The sequence below is a fragment of the Triplophysa dalaica genome, chromosome 3 (genome assembly GCF_015846415.1).
Source record: "Triplophysa dalaica isolate WHDGS20190420 chromosome 3, ASM1584641v1, whole genome shotgun sequence".
NCBI classification, from domain to species: Eukaryota; Metazoa; Chordata; class Actinopteri; order Cypriniformes; family Nemacheilidae; genus Triplophysa; species Triplophysa dalaica.
This window is the reverse complement of record NC_079544.1, coordinates 4800376-4818497: the sequence shown is the minus strand read 5'-3', so window position 1 is coordinate 4818497 and position 18122 is coordinate 4800376. Positions and strand designations below refer to the sequence as shown.

Genomic DNA, 18122 nt, shown 5'->3' with positions numbered 1-18122 from the left:
TAAGATCATGTCAGATCTATACGAGCTCAGGGCTTACTTTTGTGTTGGCTTCAAGAACATGAAATGCTCGCTACCTTATGTGTATTTCGTGATACAATAGAGTGAAGCTCATTATTAATACTATCATTTAATAATCCAAGCAAAAAATTCAATTGCAAAGTTGCTAAATGTTCTCACTATTACTGACCATAACTTTGTGATATATCTGTTCTTCAGTAATCGATGGGCCAACTCAGCTTATCGTACGAGATGTCTCGGACACAGTGGCATTCGTGGAGTGGACCACACCCAAAGCTAAAGTGGACCAGATCATATTGCGGTACGGGCTGGTGGGTGTAGAAGGACCGAAAACGACCTTTCGCTTGCAGCCGACACTAAGCCAGTACTCACTTCAAGTCCTGAGGCCTGGATCCATGTATGAAGTATCGATTAGTGGACTCCAGAATGGCAATGAAAGTGGAGCCATTTTCACGACGTTTACTACAGGTGAGACAAAGACCATTTGTTTCATCAATATTAACAATTCGGAATGAATCATATTTATAGATCAACACTTAGCTCCGATTTCTTTATTTAAATACAGTACTTTTTTCCTCACGTAATCCTACATTATCGTATAACTTCATACAGTAAATGCAACATGTTGCTTCACACTCGATTTCCAGCTCCCTTTGAAATTGGATTTAGGTGTATGCATATAGCAGATGCTTTTACTGTATCAAATGGAACTTACAGCACATTCAGGTTTTGCATCACTATGTGGAATCCCAGGCCATCAAACCATGAGACGTTTTGTGTCATTTGTTTTAGAAATTGATGCACCCAAGAACTTGCGAGTGCTGTCGAAAACATCTACTAGCCTAGAGTTGGAATGGGACAATAGTGAAGCGGATGTAGAAAGCTACAGGGTGGTGTTCAGCACATTAGCCGGAGACCAGTACGACAAACTCATCGTCCCACGCAATGATGGTGCCACCACAAAGACTACCCTCACTGGTAAACCCAGAATTTATTCTAATGAAAATTTCCATTAAACGTTTATTTTATTATTGTGTTTAATTGTATTTAATTGTACTGTATTTTATTTTATTCTTTTATTTATAATTGGGTTAGTTAGTGGTTTTTCAACAGACGCACATGCCTGGCCCGAAGTCAACTTCCGGTCACAATATAACCATTTATTTTCTATTTGACTTTTATTCATATTCATTTATATTAACATTTGATTGTATATCAGTTGTATTCATTTCAATTAATACTATTCTAAAGATGTTTATTATTTGCAGAGGGATATTAGAAGTTAAGTTTGGGCTACATAACATTTGTTAATGATGGCGATGTGGTCAGATGTGTTAGCACATAAAGAGGCAGTTTTCCGGACGTGGCTTAAAGGGATATTTCATCCAAAAATGAAAGTTCACTCATCATTTACTCACGCTCATGTAATTTCATACCTGTTCCGATGAACACAAAGAAAGATATTTGGAAGAATGTTTGTAATTCATCATTGACTTCCAAAGTAGGAAGAATGAAATGGTAGTCAAAGGTGCCCGACAACAAGGTTTTCCTAAATTCTTAATAAATATCTCATTATGTGTTTAACAGGACAAAAAAATACTATATATTTTTTCCTACTATGTTAGTGGATGATGACCTGTATACATGTCTTTGTTCCAATGAACACAGAGAAAGATATTTGGAGGAATGTTCTGGGACATCATCCACTACCATAGTAAAAAAAAATATTGTATTTTTTATCTGTTAAACACATAATGAGATATTTTGAAGAATTTAGGAAAACAAAGAGTTGTCGGGCACCTTTGTCTACCATTTCATTCTTCCTGCTATGGAAGTCAATGATGTCCCGGAACTGAAAATTACTAACATTCTTCCAAATATCTTATTTTTACAGGTATGAAATTACATGAGCGTGAGTTAATGATGACAGTTTAATCAGTGTTGGATGAACTATCCCTTAACGCCTACCAGATTAAGATCATTTTTTTACATCTTGCACTTACATTTATTGCATATATTTGTTTTTTATGTTTTCGTGTTTGTAACATCTACCTGAATTGTCCTAGTTCTGTCTCAATCTAATCCCTGTCTGGTCAACCGCACCATAGTGTAATTCTGGCACTTTTTAAAACACCCTGACCCTGAAATGTACAAATGAACCCCAACAGCCTCCAGAACCTTTCACACATGTGCAACTATGGAAGCTATCATACATTATGTTCCTATACTGAATTCATGACATTACTAAGATTGATTGTAGCCTGGCCAAGGCCGACAGCATAGCAACTCTAATGTCCTCCCTCTCAAATGTGCTGGCATGCTGACTTTTTCCTCTCATTAACAGATATTTTCTCCCAGTAAGCAACATTTCAGACACTAAGCATTGAATAGACTTTGTTTCTCACCTCAAAGACACATCAGGGTGTTTGATTCAGTACCTTCCTGATGTTTTGTGTTTTTCCATCTCAGTGAATGAATTTTTAATGACATCCAATGCACTTATTATGAGCCTTACACACCTGATTTTACCACTTCATCTTTTATACACCTTCCTCTCTCTCTCTCTCTCTCTCTCTCAGATTTACTGCCTGGCACAGAGTATGGCATTGGAATTTCAGCTGTTCTTGGTGCCAACCAAAGCACACCAGCAACAATGAATGCGAGAACAGGCGAGTGCTGATAAAATTATAGGTTTAGCAATATCAGATCCCGGTGAAATAAACATGAAAAGTGGCCGGCACATCATAAATCTCATCTGCTTGATAAGATTAACAATTCTTCAATAATTTAGGAATAATGAGGGGGACACATCCCTCTTAGTTATAATAGTCGCTACTCTCCAAGTTTCCACTGCAGATTTGTGCAAATGTTTTCTTTAACAATTTGTCTTGATAAAGTTGATGTATGATGTTGACAATTCCCTACAGTAAGCAAATGTTTCAGCTTGCTAAACCAAGCATCTTTGTACTTGTATAAGCAATAAAACACAGTTGCTGTATATTGCTAATGTTTAGGTCTAGACATCCCTCTGGATTTGACGGTCACAGCCTCCACAGACAACACCATCACCCTGATGTGGGGCACGGTTCAGGGACCTATCGACCACTATAGGGTAACTTACACCTCCTCCGCTGGAGTCACGACCGAGCTCACGGTGCCCAAGGACATCACCAGCACAACGCTGACAGGTCTGGAGCCGGGCACAGAATACACTATTACTGTAGCCGCACAGAGGGGCAGACAGCAGAGCACAGCCGCCACAATTGATGCCTTTACAGGTAAGTTGATATTTTGGGCATTTGAAGATACAGGAATGAGTGTCGAGCATCTGTATATAGGTTACATTTTAGCTTTGTAGAGATGGTTTTAAATTCATCTCTTTGGATCTATAATGGTGGCATGAGTGGACTCTAGAGATGTGGTGCTCTTAGATCATCAATATCTTTATTGTTTTATGTGAATATTAAAGCCTAATGTATGTCTGTATATGCCGTATATAACTATTTTAATTGAAGAAACATACATATGAATGAAAAATTATTGTTTTCATTAGTTTTACCTGTTTTGCTTGTATACAATAACCATAAAATGTCTAGTTTTGTACTTTACTGATCAAGTTGTTAAGTGCAACAAGGCTTGGCAGTGAAATTATTTTCGCTTCATAATTAACAAAGATTCACCCTCCTGTAACTTTTCTTTCCCAACAGCTGCATTTCTAGTCACTCCTGCATTTAATCACACTTCATTAAATTTCAGCTATCTATCTGTCTTTACATATTTTATATTTGCACCGAAAATCAACTTTTTCTGACTTTGACAACTTTTCTGTCTACTCACATTCTTCACAAGCTTTGTTCTGATCACTCACTTGCTTTTGCATGGCAAATCAATACATTCATATTTATCATCATGATGTCATCACATTTCATCATTTTCAGATTTTCTTCATCTAATTTTCATCTTTTGCTTGAGTTCTATGGTCTGGATGCATCCGCACTGTTCTGTCTTCATCAAATCACTTCTTCCAATATTCATCGATTCTCATACTGTATGGATTAGCTGAAGTCAAAAAAAGATTTCTTAAAGAAACAGTTCATCAAGTTATCATTTTTTGGGTGAACTATTCCTTAGACTTATCCATCATCCCAGGAGCCAACTGTTTCCTAACACGGTTGTTGTGGTTCGATTTCAGGGTTCCGTCCTATCACACAGCTTTATTTCTCTGATGTCACATCTGATTCATTGAGCGTGGCTTGGAGTGCACCAGCCCCGCCCGCTGACGCATTCATCTTGAACTACAGCGCCCAGGACTCTAGTGATGATTCTGAGATTGCTTTAGACGGGTCCAAAACAAGAATCACCCTGACTGGTCTTCTGCCCTCCAAGCGGTATGCCGTTTCCTTGGTTACCATGCACGGCAATGTGACCTCGAAACCAGTCGTAGGCCTAGTCACAACAGGTACTACTGCTTATGAATGTGATGTTCAGGGGTGTCCTTGACACATGTCCGAGGTTGTGTTTTTATACAGTATATTGGAAAACAAAACTATCCGAACTGCCTGAATTTCTTTTTTTATTATGGGAAAGTGTTTTCGTTTGGGAAACAGTATTGCAATGACGTGGGTTGAAGTGATTACGCCTGAATCAGGCATATTTAAAGGTGCAATCTGTACCTTTTTGCTAAAGAACTCCACCGCTCGACCCCCCCTTTCAAAACACTATGGTGCCTCACATTTTCACTTTTTTGCCGAAGGAGATAAGGTTTTTACGAAACACACTCAATTGAGTAGTTTGTCCGTTTAGGGCTACTGTAAAAACAACCAGTCCTGAATGCAGGATTTTGCAATTTTGCGATCGCAGAATTTAACGCATAATCAAACAAACTTGCAAAATGTAGAGATTGTCGCATATTTTCATAATTCGGCCAAAGACGCGCTATATGATGTTAACACATAGCACATTCCATCAAAAGCTGCTCCAAGCAGACATACTAGTGAATGGAGATATAAGGGTCTGTAACAAGTACAATTAGCTAACAACATCCATTTGCCATCTATTTAAAATAAATAGCCTCTGGTCTTCTTTCCTTCGCTCCTCTAAAGGCGTTAGCATTAGCCGTTACGCTTTTGGCTAAAGGTTGCAGGCTAGTGGCTTTGAGTCAAGTCAGCCTCACCGATGCGTGTCACGTTCTTAAAGGTCCCAAAGATTTCATTGAAACAATATGTTAAATTTTTCTCTGCTATCTACATTGAATGTATGTGGCTTAAGTAAGTTCAAAAATTATATAGAAACAGTTTAACATTTCCATTTACAACCCTAAGATTTGTCCCTAGAATGAAAAGGTCTGTTATACCTTATTTGGAATGGTCATGAATATTAATATTGAGCTCTGCTCTGATTAGCTATTTCGCTGCACTGCTCATGGCACTAGCTCAAACAGCAAACAGACCACTACTGTCAGGCGTGAAATGGAAGATGTGGATAAAATCACTGCTTACTGCTTGCGGCTGGGGTGCTGTAGGCAATATCGTCGGAATTGCCCAGTTTGAAAACGCTTAGCGAAGCCTGCTTGATATTGTCCCAGGTTTATAAAGCTGTCCCTATCACTTTTGTCGCGTGACTCTCGTTGCGATGTGCTTCAAATTCCAGTGTAAACAAATTTAAACAAGGCTTAAGGGGCATATGAACTCGCACAATACAGATCAGACACGCCTGACTTTAACTGTGCAGCTCGCGCTGTTTAAAGAAGACGCTCAGCTTGCGCAGACCCGCATGACTTTATAACTATATAAAGAAGACACGTGTCTGCGCAGCTCGTGTTATATAAAGAAAACGCGCATGAGTTTATGACTCAGAAGCTTACTCTATACAGATGACACACGCCTGACTTGATAACTGCTGTCTCTGCGCTTCACAACGTCGGGGCATATTTAAAATAGACATTGATGTCAACGTCCATCTCAAACTTTCACTGTAGACGCTGTCTGATGCCAATTTGGTAAACATCGCCCAACCCTATTCACAATACCTGAAGAACTTCCGAGGATTTCCACAACCATAAACATGAAGCTGCATGAAACGAAACGTGATTGGTTGCTTGACCTGTCAGTCAAATTGGCCTCTTTGGCGGGACTTAAACTTAAAGGTTTCCAGACCTTCAGTATGAATCCGATGCATGCCTTTTAATCACAGGAAATGCATAAAATATGTTTTCACAGCTGGTAGTTTGAATAAAGCATTTTTTGCTGCAGAAATCACAAAAAATCTCTGCAAAATCCTGTGGGGACCGCACAACATGGAGACAGAAGAATAGCTATGTAGATAGAAATAGCTCATTAAAAGGTTATTAAAACATAACACTTCATAATGTAAGATCTTGCTTCACCTCTGAAGACATTGTTTTGCATATTATATCGCATTTCTGTAAATAGATCCTCCAAAAACTACACACTGGACCTTTAAATTTGTAAATCCACTTTTTGCTATACTAGTTAAAGTCATCCAAATGATTAAATACGGAAATATTCTTAAGTCATTGTAGCTTTAAGTGAAGTTTCAGATATAAAAATAAACTCTCCAAACTAAATTCACAGCATTTATTGTCTTCTATTTAACACTTTCGAGTTTTCCATAGCACAAAAAAAAACATTTTTACTTTCGTGTCTATTTTATCAATATGGGCATGCGGTAATTTGTCAGCGCGCGCAAAAAAGGGTCTCGTCTGTACCTGCTGTATTTCTCATTATGATTCTAACTCACAGCTGCACGGCACATTTTTTTAGCCTTTTGTGTCTTAATTAACTCAACAGTGTGTAATCCTCCCCTAATTACCTCTGTCACAATGTGGAGGTGTCAGAAATTATTCAGCCGTACTGTCAGCGAGCTGATATTTGCAGTTGCCAAAAGAGATATTGTCTCAGAGCTATTTCTAAACCTAAAAAAATCTACTCCGCAGAGGACCGTATGCATGGCAGCTTGACTAGTTTGAAATAAATTGCAACTTTTACTTCAGCCGGTATCATTACAGTGACGTTTATGGTACGCTTTTAAGATGTCGCAGCTGTTGTTGTCTAATGGGTTTCATCAAGGTTGTTGATTTAACAATATGTGAAGAACATTTTTTCATGCACGTGCTTTATTCAGAAACATGTTTTCACACATTAACAGTCCTTTAAATTCCACACAAAGGGAATGAGAAGGTCACCATATGCTCAACGGCAGGAAAGACAGAAAAATCACAAATGGAAAGTCTTTCTCGGTGGCCTTTATACCGAGTCTAAATGCGGAAAATATATGTATTGACTGCTCCGCTGAGTGCAAAATAAATTAAGATATGCATACATGAATAATCGCAACTCATTTACTTGGAATATTTTACTCCGAAAGCATTTAAATGAGGTTGACATCCTGTTTATGAATTGCCACCCATAGTTTACGATTTGAATGCATTAGTTTAATGAACGTGGGGAGGTGTGAATAGCTTTCCACTCGTTTTAATGACTGGCCACTTCAATAACGGTCGGGGTAAATCTGTTTATATCCTTCCCAGTTGTTAGAACGCGATAGAACCGCTGTAAGTCCGCTTAAACTTTTACAAATGCAGTTTCTGGTAGATTCAGCTTTTGCGATGGAGAGAGCTCTTGGGACACGTAAACAAATCATAAAAGATTCCCTGCTGGACGATAGCAGACAATAACAATGCAAATGCCCTTGTGAAGAGTGTTGTGTGTCCAGCACACACACACGTCTCACTCTCTGGGGCTCATTGCCAATGACAATGATTCTTGAATGCTTGGACAAAACAGGCTGAAATCCCTTTAAACAAAGTGCAAAACTTTATTATGTTTATTTATGTATTAAACTTATTGTTATGGAGGAAACTGTTCATTCTGGCCTGTCACTTGTAGGTAAACACACCTTCAGATAGAAAAACGATGTATTATATATATATAGTGGGAGTGAAAACTACAATTTGTTTTAAAGAATGAACAAATTGAGAATATACATTTAGAGAGTTTAAGACTGATTTAATACTGACTGGGAAGTGAATTAAAATATGATGTTATTTTTAAAACGAGTTAATAGAATCAAACATTTGTCTTGGAAACATTTAAAGGTACAGTTTGTAGAAATCGCCTCTAGAGGGCGCACGATCAAAACAACAATGGCGTAGCTTGATGACGCTGTGTAGAAGCGTGGTATGATGGGATATGTTATCTTCAACTCCACCATTGATGATACCGCTGATACATCAATCAGACAGGAACAAGAAATCACGTTAGCGGAAGAGGTTAAGTAATAAAGTTTTATAAATGTTGCGTTTGATGAAATAATTTTATTTCATTATAATGAATTAGATCCGAGTAAGGTAAGAGTTCAAGTTAAATTGTTAGTCATAGATGTTACAGTAAACGTCCAATTCGATGGTGTGATAACACTGCGCAGTTTTAAGTGTTCAAATCAAGCATAGTTAAAGTTAATTTGAACGTACCCACATCATTTGCAATAATGCTAGACGGGCTGACGGTACAAATTACTTCCGCATCTGTCTACGACAGTGTAATCGGTTGCTAGGTCTGTAAAGGTGGTAACAAAGGGTAACGGGGATATGACGCCATTGACAGGCGACTAAACGGCCCTGGTCCACTGTTTAGAATGCAGATTTTCTCAGGATGTAAAAACAGTTGGAAATATTTGAGATATAGTAAGTACTCAGCTGAAAAAAATATAATATTGGCCTAGTGGTTTTGGGATATTTTACTGCAAAATTCTTACAAACTGTAACCTTTAAGTGATGTCTGATTTATTTCAAAGGAAAAATATTATCTATCAAAATAATGTCAAGTATCATTCTAAGTAAGAATCAGCGATGATGAATAATAAAAGGACTATTTCATTTGAATGAATAATACATGAATGAAACACATTTCTTGAATGAAGCATTATGTTAACGCACCTGCGTGATTCAGTGTCTCTACACTTAAACTGTATGCTAACACAACATACTTTTTTAACTCATTACCCTCATTTTTGCAGGAATGGATCCTCCGAGAGACATCACTGTGCTGTACGTGACGGAAGAGTCTGCGACCATATCATGGTTTCAACCACTCGCACCCTTTGATTACTACAAAATGGCTTACCAGTCACCTAAAGGTACCTCCACCACATCTTGAACACCTCGAAAATATCGATTTGGAAATGCATTCAAAGAAAATCAGGATTTCTATTCATCATCCTCTCGCAGGTAGAGTAGACAATGTCGTGATCGACAATGATATCACCAACTTCACCCTGACCAATCTTCATGCCGCCACCGAGTATGAGATCAAGCTGAATGCCGTAAGAGGAAGCCAAGAAAGCAAGATCATCACCACGACTGTCTTCACAGGTACTTCTTTTCTCAGTTCATTACTCGAAGACATACTAATCGCCCTATCCTGGAAAGCCCCTAGCATTCACGCAGACTAGCTTCGATCATTAGAAATGGCGTTTGGTGTCACTTGAAGGATGTAGTCTCATAGAGTCATTCGTCTTTTGATTGGGTAGAAACATGGCTGACATTCCGAGGAATGAAGCACATCATTTAGCATGTGATGAGGAGCATCTCTCACACCGTGCTGTCCTCTGGGAGACTGCCAGCCATCTCGCTGAAGTGAAATGAAATTTTACTAATGGATTCAATGATCAGTGTGGAAGTTCACCCGATGGCTTTGAAAGGCACCACATGGTGGTCACGTCACGACAGCCGGTGTAACAGTACGTGTGCACTACCAGCTGTATGTAAGGATTGTTGGGGTAGCAGTTTGGTCAGAAGACGTTCGAATCCATTTTCACATGAGACAATAACATGAAAAAAGATATGGGCCCGGTTTCCAGGACAAGTGTTAAGGCTAGTCCCAGACTAGAATGAATGTCTGACCTGTCTTAAGTCAATTTAACTTGCCCTGAAATGTCTCTAAATATATCAGTGCCATTGTTTTGTCTCAAGATGCACACCGGTAATGTATCTATCTAAGGCCGGTTTCACATTCGCACTTTTGGTGCCCACCCGGGTTCGATTAACGTCAGAGTTTGGTTCGTTTGGGTAATGTGAACGCTGTCTTCCGAACCCGGGTGTGCTACCGCGAACTGTACCCGAGTCCACTTAAAAGGGGAGGTCTGTGGTGCGGTTAATGTGAACTCCAGTATGCTTCGCTGATGATATAAACACAATCGTACTAAATCGCGGAAGTGAACCGCTAATAATGACGTATTCTTTGGTATAAATGTGTGCTTGTGTGTGTTTCACTCACTTTTATGACGAGCGTTACTGACACGCTCCAAGCAGAGACCTGTTTTCAGATCTCATTTCTGTTCTCCTTCAGTGCTCTTAAGAGCATTTGCTGTACATTCACTATATTATGTCAAGTACATAGTTTTTTTGTAGAACAACACAGCATCTAGTAAAACATCCTGGCCCGGTTTCACAGACACGGCTTAGCTTAAGCCAGGTCTATGCCTTAGTTGAATTAAGATATTTATGTCTTTTTTATAAAAATGCCTTAGGTCGGTTTCACATTTAGTTCGAGTGCCTGGTCCGAACCCTAGTTCGATTGCTCCCCCTTCCTACTGCCCCTGCTGGACTGGGCACTGGTACACAGTGGCACTTTCGTCCGTTGTTTTTTATTGTGGTACTGTATGTAATTTGTGTATTTTTATAACTCTTCTGGCATTGTTAAGAGTAAAAGCACAGCTATTGACCAAATATATAATCCAGGACTGGTACTATTTTATAACAAAAATACTCATTTTGAATATTATTTTAGTAAAATTCCCTGGAATGTTGTTTGTTCAGGCCGTGGATTTTTCCACTGAAATGAATTAATGAGCCGATGTCTTGAGCCGGGAACTAAACTAATAACTCCCATCACACAGTGTGGTGTAACACAATAGAACAAACAGATGCTGGCCTTTGCCTACAGACTGCTGACTTTTTCTAACTTAATAACTAGATAAGAAGTGTTTGCATTTACATCAACACACACCTGCGCCTCCTATCGTGACATAAAGCCTGACAGTTTTGTTCAAAGCTAATAAAAATATGACAGGCAAACAATCTGAAGCCGCCAGTGTATAAAACAATCTCACCAATGCTTCAACAATGCAAAGTGACAAGCAGCTTTTTGGGAAACAGCTTATCATTAATAGGATCTAGAAAACAGTCAGGCTTTGTGTATTTCAGCTCGGATAAGTGAAAGATGAAATGGGCTGTTGATAAAACTTGATGGATCGGGTTCGCAGCTCTGCCTAATGACCTACAGACGACCATCTAACTCATATTCATCACATAGTTTACTGAGGAGAAGTCAGATTCTGTATCTCTAGTGTTGGGCTTGTCAGAAATTGCCTCTGAACTGCTGTCATGCGCTGCAGATCTGGGGCCGGATTCACAAAACTGTTCTTAAGACAAAATCTAAGATGGTTCTTAAGATGAATTATAGGAAGTTCGTAAGAATGGTAGTAAGAGCGATTCTCAAACATTTCTTAAATATTTTCTTAAGAACATCTTTATTTTTGTCGTAGGAATAAAATAATATGATTTAACGCTTGTTCATGTGGTAACTGTAGATGTTCATCTAATAAACGTTATGTATGTAAAAAGCACATTGCATACTTATATAGCATATATATATTTATTTCAGGGCTCATTTGAATGCTTGATTCTGATTGGCCAGTCGCGGCATTCCAAGGGTTGTTACTTCCAAACAACAACCGCTCAAAACTGATAACACCCTGTATCCCGGATGGTGCATATCATTTTGAGAAGGGACGTTTAATATTACACAAAAATCTATTATGAATATGTATTTGAATAACATATATGACATTATATTTACAATTGACTAAACCAATTTGCCTGTTCGTGATGTTCGAACGTTTTACATTAAAATCGAAACTAAACGGCTTTTCCTCGCGGAAGGTCTACATTCGGTACAAATTATCCAATAAAATATGTCAAATTCTAATGTTCTGTCCATTTTTTTCTCATGTGGCAAGTAGCCGTGTAATAAGCGGGATAATGTACAAGCAGCCTGTTGTTATCATGAAATATCCCCCTTCAGCGTGATTTCATGTCGGGTCGTGATCTGTCGGGGCTTATTACTGCGATAACATCCGGCTGCCTGTACATTATCCCTTACATACTGTATTAGCATTAAACTGCATTTACGATCGCATGTTAGGTAGTATGTTAGCAAGCGTAAAAAATATATACGTATTTAAATACATTTTTTTTTATTTGTTACTATGGCATTCTACTTTTGACACTCTCCCTTTCGAGTCAGTTTGTCCCAGGAAGGGATCTAGACCTTATCACTATTATATTAAAATAAATATTCATTAATAGCAAGTAAAAGTCAAAATTAGTATTTTGGCTCAAAACAATACACGTCACATGTGAAATAACCAACTATATGTATTAAACATCTTACCTTTTGTCTTCAGTTTAAGATAATATGTACGACACGCTTTTTTTACGAGAATTTGGATTCTTCTTTGTTGGAGGCGAGTCAACGGCGTCTGATGGGAGGGTCAGCTCTCAACCGCTGCAAAAGAGATATTGGCTCCTGACAGCAAGGCTGGCAGAACAAAGAAGTGCGTGGGACAGTATAGGGAGATAATGTGTGATTGCAGCCCATTGACCTCGTCTAAGAGGACATATGCCACGGTGCACACAGGAGAGTGTGAATTTCCTATCAGGAAGAAAGAACGGCCATCTGTGAATGCACTACGAGGAACGTACTACTCAAGTGGAAACGCACATTTGAATGTCTAATTTTCTCCCACGATGGAGGAGGAAATTGTGATCTACTCCAGCCAAATAATCACAACAAATTAATTCCCAGCTGCCTTGTGATCTATTTGTATTCTTTACGCGTTAGGAGGAAATACTAGGCAAGGATGACACTGCTGGCAATTACCTTGGCTGAGCTTATCTCTCACTGTCTGTCTATAACCTGCACATTATCCTCTGTTGCACACAGCTATGGACATGCCTGTGGAGCTCACCGCATTAAATGTCACACCTCAAGGGGCTCTGCTGCGCTGGAATCCTCCTGTCGCCAGTGTTGATAACTACGTGCTCACCCTCACCAGGAACCAAGGTACGCGAAGACCTGATGAACGAAAGCACGACCTCTCACAACCTTCTTACAACAGTATCATTGGCTTGTACTGTTGTACATACATTTCTATTGCGGGGGCTTATCTGGGATTTGAACTCTAGATGTGTGCGGGCAGTCGTCCGAAAATGGGTCACAAATCTGTTCTGCTGTGTAAAAATAAGTGAATTGAATATAAAATGCAACTTACTGTATAACATATGATAAATACTTTAAAAGGGAGAAAAATATTCCCATTTATTTGTGTTTTTTATAGATCAAAGGCTGTGCTTTTTCAAACTCCACATGCATTATAGTGAAAATCTGTGAAAAAGTATATATAACGCATATATATAAGCCAGGCCACAGTACATTAAATATTATGTGTGATTAAAAAAAATATATATAATTTTTTTTTCGCCCGGCCTTTTTATAGTGTGGTGCTTATTATTGTGGTAACATTTGTGACCCTGGACATTAAGACCATTCGAAGTTGAGACTTTTACGCCATCTGAAAGCTGAACAAATAAGCGTTCTATTGATGATTGAGTTGTTAGAATAGGATAATATCTGGATGAGATATAACCGTTTAAAACTCAGTAATCTGAGAGTGCAAAAAATCGAAATATTGAGAAAATTGCCTTTGAAGTTGTTAATAAGGGGCACTGTGACAGGCCATACATTTATCAAAAGAAAGTATTTATATATTTAAGGTAGGAAATGTACAAAATATCCTCATGGAACATGATCTTTACTTAATATCCTTATGATTTTGGGCATAAAAGGAAAATCGATAATTTTGACCAATACAATGTACTTTTGTCCTGTGCTACTTTAAGACTGGTTTTATGATCCAGGCTCACATTTATTAATATTTCATGTAGCATCAATGTTTAAATGTATATTTAGCTCAAGGTAATCTTGAGCTTATATAATTAATTTCAATACATCTGTATACTGTATATACACTAAACTGTTTGAATTTTCACATCTTAAAGAAAATATTTCTCAATTGTCAGGGTTAGAAAATAGAAAGTTTGGATGAAACGTTGATGGATGACTACATCTGCAACTTGGCTCATGAGGACAGAATTAGTCATAAAACAACAACGATAAAATGTACACTTCTGAGGTTTTGGATGACTGATTTTTAGTAACCGTTGTGTTAAACTGTTGTTTTGAGCTCAGTGTTATGCCAGAACCTTGTCATTTCTGTGTATGAGTGAATGTATAAATATGTGAAAATATTTTTTGTAAGTACCAATCGATGGTAACAAAAATGTATTTGTTTTTCGTATTCAGCATGTTAAACTTCATAAAGAAACAGTGAAAGAAACATTTTGTTATTATGTGTAGTGATGATACTTTAAACTCATGATAACATACTAATGACTTGTTTTAATTAGTAGTTACAGTTCAGATAATAAAAAATATAATGTCCTCTTGTTATTTTTTTCTAGTTACTGCCGACACATTTCTGGTGGAGGGTAACAAGCAGGAGTATCAGTTGAGTCGGCTCATCCCCAGCACCACATACTCAGTGGCCCTCTACGCCACCAAAGGTCCTCTCACCAGCGGCACCGTCATCGCCAACTTTGTCACACGTAAGTGATTCACCTAATAAGTTAAATGTGACCTCAGATAATGACCTCACGTCTTAAAATAATAATTTATAGAGAAATAATATAATTTGAGATGTTTTTTGAAAGAGGTTTACTCACTGACTCTAAAAGTTAAAACTTACAGGAACACATATATATCTCTTTTCTATGATGATATTACTCCATTTTTAAGTCATACCAACAAGCACCGCTGTGGTGAAATGGACTTTGTAGTTGAAATGCTAAAAATTTTTTTGGTTCTGCTCCATCTGCCTTCTACCCAGCATGCACTGGGACATGCATAATAAAGCTGTATTATTTGACCGTTTGCCATTTTTGTTTACACTATTGTTGTTAAGTTCGTGGTCAAGTTTAGCTTGTCACTTGTTGTGTGTTGTATGTTGCATGTGAGTGTCGAGGTCTGTGTTTGGTGTTGTAGGGTTGTTTGTGTCAATCCATCGTGAATCATGTGATTTTTTTTTTTGACAGCAGCACTTTTGTGCTCCTTGACATGTATCAAACATGAGATATGTTACGGCCCGTGCGCAAAATAACAGGACGATGTGAATAATACAGCCAGCCCTAGCTAACAGATCACCAAAGACAAAAAATGAGATCCACATTATAATTTATGAAAGTAGAATGAAATAATGAAAGACAGAATCAAGGGGATCAAGGCCGGCATATCAATCAAAATGCATTTACAAGCCAAAAAACATATAAATAAACAAACTTGAAGAAATAAATATTACAAAGAACTTTAGCAGCTCCCTACTTCTGTTTATAAACAAATCATAGATAAGATCAAGACATCCCTTTAATGTAAAAAAGTAAAAAAAGGAAAATCCCAGCAGGTGGCACTAGGGAAAAAACGTAAAATAACATTTATGTATAATGAAATGATGAATATGTCAAATGAAAATAGCATGTTTTTAATGTTTTTACACATCCACATCATAATTAATGATAAAAAATGATGTACTTTTTTAAGCATTCATTTTGTAAAATAAAAATAAAAATTGCAGACACTTTTAATGTCATATTGACCCCAGATATTGTAACATATGATAAATGACTCAAACTGTACATTTTGTTTATTTATTAACTACTTATTTATTATACTAACATATTAGGACAAGCATAACCTTATATTTTCATATATTGTTTTTCTACAAACTGTAACTGTGTTCCAACACAAGAGCAATGCAAAGCATCACAGTTTTTCCAGTAACAGTAACTAATTTCTATTTAGTTTGATCAACAACTTGATATCTAATATACCATCACATGATCATGTACTTTCCTATCGATGCTATCCTTTTCCTCTTAACAGAGATGGGCAGCTCACGTGGAGCAGAAACAAGGCCATAACTTTATTTCTGTAGTTAGTATAACAAAATACCACGGTCAGCAAAACTGCTATTCCCATGTGAGAACAGAGAGGAGATCAGCATCACCAGCCATCTTTCCTCACAGCGAGCTGCAAGCGCACAAGATGGAGAGACAGACCTTTCCCACAGGTTTCCACACAGAAGAGTGAACTAGAACAAGCTCCATTTTTATATCAAACCGCTTCATTCTGCATCGAACGCTTTAGCCCGTCTTTTAAAGAGAGTTGGAGGGGAGGGCCGCGTTCCGAAGCATTAGACCTCAACTTTAATCAAGCGACCCTCCCAGAATACTTCATTACTTTGGATTGTTTAGAGGAAATTAATTTGCACATAAAAGAGTCACAGGCCATTGGCTTTGCCACCTCCGTGCCAGCTCGCTGACGCTCCCAATCTTGACACGTAATGAAGTTTGTTGGTTTGGCCTTTTTTTGGATACTTAATGGCGGTGCTATTTAGAAACAGTTCTGCTCTGATAACTCTAGCGATCCTGCCATGCTCTCATTACAAAAAACACAACAAAACCCTCTAATGGCTGCAAAAAACAAGGGAAATTACAATCCTCTGGTATTTAAGGATCTGGCAAGTCCCACCCCGACTGGGGTGAAGTGTCATAGACGCATCATTTAGGTATTTACGCCGAGGCTTACGGAAGCTTACGGGGATAATTAAGACGACAACAGCTAACAAATTTCATGCCTATTATAGGATTAGTGCTGTCTGTCATTTTGATTTAGATAACATTTTCAACTCACCGTAAAAGCGATTAAGGTGAGGATGTGAATATGAATGAGTCCCTGAGATATGCACAGGAGCATTACACTGTATTTCAGACCCGATTGACGCTCTTTATTAGTTTGCCCGCTCAGTCGATTTAAGGGGAAACCAAGGGGAAAATGTTGCAAAATGCAAATGCTTCCCTTAATATACATATGGATTCATAATCCTCTGTTCTGGTGGGACTCCACACCTTCATAAATCCTTGATAGGTTTGCTTGTTACTTATTAAAGGTTGTGACAAAAGCATTTCAGATCTAGGACGTTGCATAGCTTCAGTTGCAGACAATGAGAGCAAGGCAGAGAAGAGCTGTTTTTTAAGGATTGAAGAGCAGCAACGATACATCATTTTTTTCTGCATGAACACAATGGATGATGCCTGTTTGACAACATGGAAAGACAGCATCAGCTTATGAAGTGATGAAAGGAAGAGAGTGCGCGCGTGTGCTGAGCTCGGCTGGAGGCAGAGAGGCATGCTGTCAGATAAGAGATCAAACTGAGAAACAGGAGGCCGGGAGAACATGCACTAATTGTTTTTACTGTGAAGCGGATCTGTCACGATGTCTGAAACCTATATCTTGTGCACCCACATGATCTTTATAGCCGTGGGTAAAAGGTCTGTTTACATGACTCCAGCAGATATGCTGACGCATCTGTAAACACAAACACACACTCACTGAAACAGTTTCTTTATCTCAACATTTATTCAACCTCGTGTCATTTTTTGACTTCGCTACTTTTGCAGAACACAAATGAAGAAATTTTGAAGAATGTCGGTAAGCACGCCATATTGTCCCCCATTGATTATATTGTATTGACACAAAACCACTGAGACATTTCTCAAAATATCTTCCTTTGTTCCCCAGAAGACAGAGTCGTATACAGGTTTTGAAAGATGAATATGAATATGATTTTGACTTTTTATTTTTGTGTGAACCATCTCTTCGGGACAGATTAGCTTGTCAGACCAACAGGTTTAGTGTACATATTGAAGATACATTTGTCACCACTTTTATTCGTCATATTTTTGATGCTTACAGCCATGGATGCCCCCCAGAACCTAACAGCGAGTGAGGTCAACCATCGAAGCGCTCTCATATCCTGGCAGCCGCCCATCGCCGACATCGATAACTACATGCTGACATACAAAGCAGCAGACGGAAGTCGAAAGGCAAGTGCTATTTGGATTCAGCCTT

General features: G+C 38.3%; 1 protein-coding gene across 2 annotated transcripts in view; it reads left to right on the top strand.

The window, feature by feature from the left end:
- tnr (tenascin R (restrictin, janusin)) overlaps positions 1-18122 on the top strand; it is a 132704-nt gene that overhangs the window by 99888 nt on the left and 14694 nt on the right. For both annotated transcript variants that reach the window (XM_056744207.1, XM_056744206.1), the window contains 10 exons: positions 217-486; positions 811-996; positions 2598-2687; positions 3033-3296; positions 4211-4477; positions 9055-9174; positions 9266-9409; positions 13044-13163; positions 14621-14764; positions 17967-18097. In XM_056744207.1, coding sequence (XP_056600185.1) covers positions 217-486; positions 811-996; positions 2598-2687; positions 3033-3296; positions 4211-4477; positions 9055-9174; positions 9266-9409; positions 13044-13163; positions 14621-14764; positions 17967-18097 — 1736 coding nt within the window. The remainder of the gene's footprint in view (positions 1-216; positions 487-810; positions 997-2597; positions 2688-3032; positions 3297-4210; positions 4478-9054; positions 9175-9265; positions 9410-13043; positions 13164-14620; positions 14765-17966; positions 18098-18122) is intronic.